The 9,605-nt window shown below is 39.0% G+C and overlaps 1 protein-coding gene across 1 annotated transcript; it reads right to left on the reverse strand.

Moving 5' to 3' along the window:
- Nucleotides 1–1,630: 1,630 nt before the first annotated feature.
- On the reverse strand, nucleotides 1,631–4,165 carry LOC135479283 (centrosomal protein of 19 kDa-like). The gene is made up of 2 exons (XM_064759103.1): nucleotides 3,932–4,165; nucleotides 1,631–2,414 (listed from the first exon to the last, which is right to left on the reverse strand). The coding sequence occupies exon 2, from the start codon at nucleotides 2,392–2,394 to the stop codon at nucleotides 1,894–1,896; it is 501 nt and encodes a 166-aa protein (XP_064615173.1). The 5' UTR covers nucleotides 2,395–2,414; nucleotides 3,932–4,165; the 3' UTR covers nucleotides 1,631–1,893.
- Between the last annotated feature and the right edge of the window lie 5,440 nt (nucleotides 4,166–9,605).

Consider the following 9,605-nt stretch of genomic DNA (forward strand, 5'->3'; position numbering starts at 1 on the left):
TCAAGGACCAAAATGCATACTAACAAAGTTATTTATCTCATGCCCAAAGCACAATCAAAAATATAATGTAAACACTCATCAACTTTTAACTGAATGAAACCACCAGCTTTTGTGTACAAGTAGCACCAAGTCATCACAATGTGACACCACAATAAGTCCTTGCAAAGATTCATCGCTCATAGGTACTTTTCCTGAGGTCTTGCAGAGCAAGGTGGAAAGGTTGGAAATGACCCAAGCTTTTTTTATCAGCAGGTTTGAACAGTGTGCTTTTTCAGTTACTTACATGATGGGGTGTCAGTTTTTCCTGGGTAGAAGGAAACTGAAGCCCCCTGTGTAAATACCTTACATGACCTAAAATTTTCCCCACAAAAGTGCATTTTAAGAGGCAAATAAATGTCACAAAATATTATTTTTGGTGCTGAAATTTACAATTTTCCAGTAGAATATCGACCCATGTTCCAAACAAACCTCAAAACACCTTTCTACAATCAAAATCAGGAAAAATGAGCAAGTTAGTCATGGACGATATTTAAGGTCATTTTAACAGGGTACACCAACCTTTGGCAAATCACGGACAACTTTCCCTCTGTGTCACTGTGACCTACAGACATGCACACCATATTGGTGGAAGTCAACATTGGTGGTCTTCAAGAAACAAAATATGCCCAACAGCCCTGTTCTAATTTTAATTAATGTTCCATGAACACTGAGAACAGAGGAATCTCGCAATTGCCTGTCCATGGGATGAAATTTTACCACACACCAAAATAAACAAGTTTGAAAGTAAAATAATCACTAAAGATGACCAGAAATCTGTATGAATTAGCACCAGTCTAGAGGCAGCAAGTCACAATACAAGTATTTGATATTACGACCAGAAACTTTTTTCAGTGATTTTCTGACATCAAAAGTTTTACAGGACAAATGCAAATGGACACATATTGAGTTTGGTGCTTTTTATCTGTTCAAATATAACATCTGATCTTTTTAGATGCTATACCTCATGATGAACAGTGAACACATTACAATGTCCCAATAATGTGTACACTGGATTTTTGATTTTTTCTCCTACAAATCAACATTCGCTAACACCCACAGGCAAACGTTCATCTATAATCAATAGGATACTAATCATGCTGGTAAAATATAAAATCAGTGATTTCTATATGTGTATCTTAAATAGCAATAAATATCAACTGTTTTAATATAAAATATCATTAATGGAAAAGAAAACACTAAAATGAAGCATAATTCAGGTGAAATTGAAAGACTATTAAAAGCTGTCCAGGAAAATAGCAGGATTTATTTTTTTACAATTTGTTTAACTTAGTCAAAAACATTTGAATATTTTATTCTATGGTGACCTTTTCTGACCGCAATGGGGCGTCACTGATGTCACATAAGGTTTTTGTTACATTAGACATTTCATGCCTAAACGCTGCCACATTTCATCATTCAAAATGGATATATATAAAGATCTATGAATGCACTGGCTCATTTCACCTTGAAATGAATTATTTTAGACAAAAAGTATAGATGTGACGTAACTGATTCCTTCTGGGTCACAACAGACCATTGTAGAATATGGTCTTATAACACAATTTTACTTCGTTAGAAAAATTTGTTAAAAGAAAAATTCTAAAAAAAAAAAAAAAAATCAAACTAGTTCCTTGGACAGTTTTTAAAGGTCTTTCCATCTGATATAGGCTTCACTTTAGAGTGATCTTTCAGTTTAAAGACAAAACATGTACTTATTTTAACTTTAAAGTATATGTAAACAATACAGTTAATAACAGGAGTGAAATGCATAAAAAGCACATGAGACAATATCATTAAAATGCTCAGGGTTAGGCACTGAACAAATTATAATAAAATAAACACTGTTATTAAAGTCTAAAATATGGGATCTGATCCATCAGAATCCCAATCACATGATTCCAAGGGACCATCATCAAATTCCACCTCAATGTCATACTGAAAGTCTGAATCACCAGGTTTCTTGCGATTCTTTTCAAAGGTTGATTCCATGGCAGCTTTCTTTCTCCGCAAGGTATCTTCATCGACTTTGTTCAAATCTTCCTCTGGGTTAATCGTATCCATCTGTTGATTTTTGGCAATGCTGGACTCTAAACTCATTCCATTCAACTTGTCCTTGATGATTGTCACAAGGCGTTCAAGTTGCACAGCAGTTACACCGTCCAGATATTTCTTGTGTCTGGGGCAAGTCCTGAGGTCTTCCACTGCTTTGGCCACAGCAGAGTTTTTGGTGAAACTGCGTAAGGGCATTGTCCTCCTGTGTAACTTGCCCGTCGCCTTCACTTCATAGCTTAATACTATAGCTGGTGGGTCAAACTTCACTCCACACTTCTTTGGTATGTACATCCCATTTGCCATAGTGAACCCAGCAGTATCATCTGGAGCAAAAATTGTAGAATGACCCCTCAGGATTACAGTACTGTATTTCGCCTGAAGTTTAGCTTACTTTCAAGTGACAAAGTTTGCTTGATTCTGATTGATTCATCAACCTACATGGCCTTTACAGGTGTTGTTCAAGTCAATTCAGGTCAAAATTCCTACCAGACAAAATGTTCACTATATATATATATGCATGCTACTAGTAGTAAACCGTTGCAACCATGCCCCTACTAGATCAGCTAACCTGGCTATCTACATGTAATACTGGTAAGACTATATTTAAGTTTTGTGTGTAAAAATGGCCTTTCACAAGCACATAAATTTAGCCTTTATTGTGATAGTTTTGATGCGAACACTTGCCTTTTTCTCATCAGAAAAGAAAAAACTTGAGCAGCCTCACACAGTGGATGAGCCAAGCGGTATCACGCAATATGTGTCACTTAAAAAGCTCAACTTACGATGAAATACAGTAACTATATTAATTCCTTTATTTCAATTCTGACTTCAACACAGTTACTCATACATGTATATATGTGTGTGTGTGTGTGTGTGTGTGTGTGTGTGTGTGTGTGTGTGTGTGTGTGTGTGTGTGTATAAAAGTATAATGCCATTCAGCAGGTCAAGTTAGGTTTATGGGTTGACTAATGTTCTAGGGACAGGATCATGATATGTGTCTGGTCTTGCTAGCTTCCTCTTCGGCCATACGTGGGTAGGTGTGCCAGCTACCTGCGGATGGTCGTGGGTTTCCCCTGGGCTCTGCACGGTTTCCTACCACCATAATGCTGGCAGCCGTCGTATCAGTGAAATATTCTTGAGGACGGCGTTAAAAACCAATCAAATAAACAAATAAATTTGTGTCTGGCATCTAATACAAGGATAAAACATAAAAAATATTTAAACATTCCATTGCCCAGGGTAGTAATAAATGTTCCTTACCATAAATGAGACACATAAGCTTTTCACCGCAACTCTTGCAAGTCGAATGAGAGACGCCACTACACAACTATATACTATAATGTATAAAGTTCTATACATGTAGTATAAAATCAGAAGCTAGTCACAAGTTGCTCTGCAAAGAATGGCCCCAAAACAACATCAGAGCGCGCTCCATTTAAAAATCTGATGCAGTTACCTGCCCTGGTTAAATATGTCCCCAAGGAATCTCCAACACTCAGCCTAGGGAATAACTGCTACATGTTGTGCTTGCCATAAATCAACAGACAAAAAGGTAAGGAAAATATTATTGCATGCCTGCAAACTTCAGGTCGTGGAAAAGTATTTGGTGGATAATTTTGCCTCAACTGCATCAGGTTTATAAATCAGGCGTGCTCTGACGTTGGTTTGGGGATATCCTTAAACAACTTTTTTGCCAAACCTGATGTCAGAGCAATCTCGGTCAGAAACCTTAACAATTAGTCAACAGTTAGAAAAACCGAAGACATATGTGTATGAATATGGACTGAGATTTAATAATCATGTTAAAAAGTTCAATGCTCCTCATAAAAAGTCAACTTACCTGTCTGTGCCACTCACAATAACCTGTCAATACAACAACAACGCTCTCTTGGCTTAACTATATATTTCAAGGCTGATTGCGCTAAGCTACACAATTTTCCACAAATACAACCCTTATTTCTGGCGGCCTCTATACATATCTAAAAAATGACATCAGCATTCTGAGAGAGATGGGCAATGATGTTGAAAAATGATAAAGGCTCAGTCACTTTTCCTTGACATCGTCAGCCATGTTGTAAACAAATCGCAGCGAGTACCTTGCCGGGGATACTACAACCAGCATTACCCAATCAGAAAGATCGTTTCAATGATGACGGTACGGACATGTTGGGATTCCCCTCATGGGTACTACCTAAGAGTTATGTCCCTTAGTTTACAACTTTTATACATTCATGATTGTTAGAATGGAACGATAGAACGAAGGAAATGGCACCATATTGCGTTCCTTCACTTTGATCCATCATCGGAGGAGGGAAAGGTAGTACGATTAATGATACGACGATATGGCCTAACTAATATCCAGCTGCAATATTTTTAATCATTAGAGGTTCACTGAAATCGTTTTCAGTTGTTTTTATTATTCTCTGCAATTTTGTGATAGGCCTACATTTTGTGAGAAAACGACAAACGGCACTTTCTGTAAATTTCAGTATGTTGTAAGAAAGGGTCTGAAGTTGTGTCTTTTAGCTTTTAGAAACATTTAGTCAATCGGAGGCTCGAGGACGAGCTAGTACACAGAAGGTACAAATGACATAAGATCACATCATTTTCTCCTGTGACGTTGCTGAGCGTATGCACTCCGTATAAGCCATCCTTTTTGAGCACACATACACCGATAATCGTGACGTAATAAAAGAAAGAATTAATGAGTTCACAGCATTGGGCCGTCTTGATACAAGGGGGAGGAGTTTTACGAGAGGCTCATTAGGTGACTTGGTGGCCATATTGGATTTTGTGCGAAACTAGGGGAGCTTGCGGTTATGCGAAAACACCAGTGTTGCCAGATTATAACGACCAATCACGTAACAATAACGACGAATAACGTCATACGATTGGCTAAGCTAGGTTGGCGACACCTCTGTTTCCATGTATCGTCATCGCCTCAAATTTCTGTAGTTTTTGCTAAACCTTAACATATCCTCAAAACTGGAGGTAGGTACATATCTTTTAAACCGATGAAGTTACAGAAGCAATCTTAGAGAGACACAGAATCGACGCTGATTGGCTGACAGGCCGGGGAGACAGAGTTCCCAGGGTGAATTACTGCAGAATATACAGAGCATATTAAGACCCACCTATTAAATCTTTTCTAATTCTGCCGCATTGTCTTGTAAGACAATTGCGTGCTCTAAAACACGCAGAACTTTCTAAACTAGTGACTTAACCACCAATGCTAAAGCAAAAAACAAGCCTTTCATACATTTCTATAGGGTAATCTACCTACGTTCTGGGGGATTTTTGACAAGAGCAATGATAAATCAGTCAAAGTTAACTGTTTAAACTAAAATATATGTATGTTTTCAAAAAGCACGGGTGGGGTGCTATAAATTAAGATGATTATTGTATTTGTACAATTATCTGTTGACAATTCGTTGGAAAACACTTGAAACAGGAAGAAGTTCTATGTCCGTTCTATGTTCTTTATTTCTCCCACGACCGTTCAGCTTGCTCGCCTGATCTAGACTGACCGTCGAGCTGGGCACACGACCCGCAATACAATTCTGCGTTGACTATGAATTGAAAATACACTTGTATGCTTGGCACGATAACATTTTGTGTCGCGTGACATGAAGTCTCCAGCATGATTAACATCTATGATAATTAATAAATGTACGTGTAGAATCAATGTCATTGCCTTAATTACCACAGCCCGGGTAACCTGTAATCATGCTAATTGGACTTACAGGTCATTTCATACATGTTGTCTATATTTACTGCTTGATACTGATTATTTTTATCCTTTCATCATTGTATTATGTTTATTATAAACAAGTATATGGCTGAATACCAATAAGCAGATATCAGGAGACCCTGTAATTGCACAGGTGTACATGTATGTCTAAACAAACTTAAAAAAATTATGTAATAATACATGTGGACATATATGCCTACAGGACTATGTCTAATTAGAAATATTCGTATGCATCACATTCGTACCAAGGGCAGAAACCAGTCACTTAATTATATAAGCATAACATTTGTTGTTGTTGTTGGAGTTTTCGAACAATGTACCTGGATTTTCCATGGGGTCTGTCCACAGGTAAAAACTCATGACTGAGATTTGCCAGTCAGTGTAGACTGTGCCCGATAAAAGGACTGTGATTTATTCGAGAATATATAACTAGTAATTGAATACCTTACTTCAAACTCGATCGCTATATTAAACACACACAAATTATTTTGGGTCACTTTTCAACTGTTCATCCTACATTCTATAATTCATAGTTTCGAGCACCCGTGTTCCTCGAAAGGAGCAGGAGGTGACAAATAACTCGGAGCTAAATTGGCGGAAGTCTGAATATAACCTTGCGTGCATTGCACGAACTCAAATACACACGAAAAATAGTGAAAAACTATACAGGAAATAAAGAGGTCTTTAAAGGACTAGTGTCGAGATTAACTACAGGCCCTAATCATAAGGATTATAACCTGTGTAAACAGTATATTACTGGGAGGGCTTCTGAGAAACGTAATGACGACTTACTGCCCTAGCCGATCTCCAGTCTGACGCCTGTAGTGCTCAACTGGTGAAGTCTTAAATGACCGAAATAACCCGGGGATTCGTATCAACACGAAATCATTTTTCGAGATGGATTCTGCCTACTGCCGTGTCAGTTTGAACCCACAGTGGACGACATTGAAGTTCCAATTTATGACATTGACTTCTCTGGCCAGACTTCAGATTCTGAAACTTCAGATTTTTCAGATTTTTGATTGTTTGTCCAGGTATTTTCAACCGCACTGGAAAAATATGTGGACTGGAAAGCTATAGTTTTACTCTGTGTTACACTGTACATTTCGTGTGTTAATTTTAGCATTTTATATTTATTTACTATTCTTCCCGCTGTCCGCTTCACGATAGCTATCATTCTATTCCCCGAGGGATTCAAAATTTATACCTATATGCCATGACAACTAACGGTACATGTTATTGTCGGCATTCCGATGTGGAGGATGTGGACGGCGGCGTTACAGTATACAGATCCTTTAACAGTATTTTATAAGTACTGTGCCAATGTGAAACTTCAGCTGTATTCCTGTCGCAGCTTTCAACTGTATTCCTGTCGCAGCTTTCAGCTGTAAAATGGCGAGAGCAGATTCGGCAGTTTTCAGTGGGTACAAAAGTCCCCCCTTTTTTCTTTATCTCGTATGCTTAGTGTTGAATTCTTGCACAAGTTTCTGAAGTGTTTGATACTGAGCATTATCCAGTGGCGGAGGCCTGTAAATTTAACCTTACACAGAATATACGCTGTTTCAACAGTAGAAATGTCATCCCTTCTGGGCCAGTCGTATTGACTGGTGTTTCCTCTACCGTGTTTCCGCTCCAAGAATTTCAGATTTGTCTTGTCTTCATCGGTTCTGACAACCCTGTCAATACTCAACCCCCTTGGTAAGACGAAAACGGAAGAAAAAAAACGAAGTTCCGGTTTTTCTACATTCCCAGGCACAGTCGTTGCAGAGGGTGTTTTGATCGAACCTTTGGTTTCATTTTCTAACGATTCCCACTCAGAATCGGTTTCACTAGTCTCAAAGTCAACATGTGCTTTGTCCTCTTCAACGGTTTACTGGCCAGATTGTATTTTGGCAGCCTTCCATACGAGCCAGTAGAAACATTCGTGCCTAGCAACATCCAAGAGAGTATAGATCTTCTACACTGACATCATAACCGTCTTCTAGATGTTTTTCACACCTGGAAATTGTTTTATTTGTCAACTTTCTTTCGATTGACATTAATATTGTGGGTTCACATTCAACTTCAAATTTATCCTGGAGTGACGTGCAGAAATTAGAATCACCAGTTGGACTACAAAAGCAGGAAATCTGGCGATGAAATACGATGAAAATTGTTTTTGCTCAAACTCCAGACCATGCTGATAGTATAATATAATTAAAGATGTACAGCGTTGAGAGTAAAACCCAGAGCAGCCACGACAGTGTGATAGACACACAGCGTAGAGAGTAAAACCAGAGCAGCGACGGCAGTGTGATAGACACACAGTGTAGAGAGTAAAACCGGAGCAGCGACGACAGTGTGATAGACCGACAGCGTAGAAAGTAAAACCGAAGCAGCGACGACTGTGTGATAGAAACACAGCATAGAGAGCAAAACCAGAGCAGCGACGACAGTGTGGTGGACACACAGCGTAGAGAGTAAAACCAGAGCAGCCACGACAGTGTGATAGACACACAGCGTAGAGAGTAAAACCAGAGCAGCGACGGCAGTATGATAGACACACAGTGTAGAGAGTAAAACCGGAGCAGCGACGACAGTGTGATAGACCGACAGCGTAGAAAGTAAAACCGAAGCAGCGACGACTGTGTGATAGAAACACAGCATAGAGAGCAAAACCAGAGCAGCGACGACAGTGTGGTGGACACACAGCGTAGAGAGTAAACCCAGAGCAACGACGACAGTGTGATAGACACACAGCGTAGAGAATAAAACCAGAGCAGCCACGACACTGTGATAGACGTACAGGGTAGAGAGTAAAACCAGAGCAGCCACGACAGTGTGATAGACACACAGCATAGAGGTTAAAACCAGAGCAGCCACGACAGTGTGATAGCAGGTAAATGGTCACACGTAACGGGTGAAATACGGCCTCTTGTCATTTCACCCCAGTCAGTGTTTAATCCCAAAAGTTCATATAAATACACAAAAAGTAACAATTTACACGCATCCAGGCACCATGGCTAGAGCAGAATGAGGTAAAAAAAAATGCATTGATGTTACTTGCGATATATTACACGTCACTTGTCTAGAATTACTCAAAATGCTGTGTTGTCATCACATATAACATACAATAACATTAAAACAATGCAAAGGGACCTCGGGGATGCTTAGTCCACCAGCAGAATACTGGTTTATGCAGGAATACATTGATGTTTTGCCACCACTGTTGTGTCATGCCATGTCAAAATGGCTATCTTCATTTGCTTCAGTGTACATTACACGATAACCATTCACAAGAGTTTCATCCACATGTAGATATGTAAGCAAAAAATGCACATGAAATCACGGTGCTTAGAAATACTTAATCATGTTGTATATTACAGATAAGGGATTGGAGATTTTCTTGATATACAAACACTACAAATAATTACAATATATGTTACAGCAATATGATCGAAGTGGAGGTTTTTTTCCCACAAGGTCAGTGCAAGCACAGAAATTGCTGAGAATTAAATTCGCTCTGAGGTAAAAGTTTCAGCTAAGAATAACAGATATGATGTATATAAACCAAATAAATAATTCAATGGTACAAAATAAATGTCCACAGCGGTTCGTCTTGTTGTCTTCGCCAGTCACCAAATTACTCACCAAGTGATGATCTGCATGTATGTTGCTTTTTCACTAGCTCTCCGGATATCAGCGCTCAGTCTTCACACTGGATTTAGCCGCTGTGAATTAGCTACAGTCCCACGACTCGTGCTGAGCCGGCAACATTAAAGGC

The sequence above is a fragment of the Liolophura sinensis genome, chromosome 12, assembly GCF_032854445.1.
Source record: "Liolophura sinensis isolate JHLJ2023 chromosome 12, CUHK_Ljap_v2, whole genome shotgun sequence".
In the NCBI taxonomy this organism is placed as follows: domain Eukaryota; kingdom Metazoa; phylum Mollusca; class Polyplacophora; order Chitonida; family Chitonidae; genus Liolophura; species Liolophura sinensis.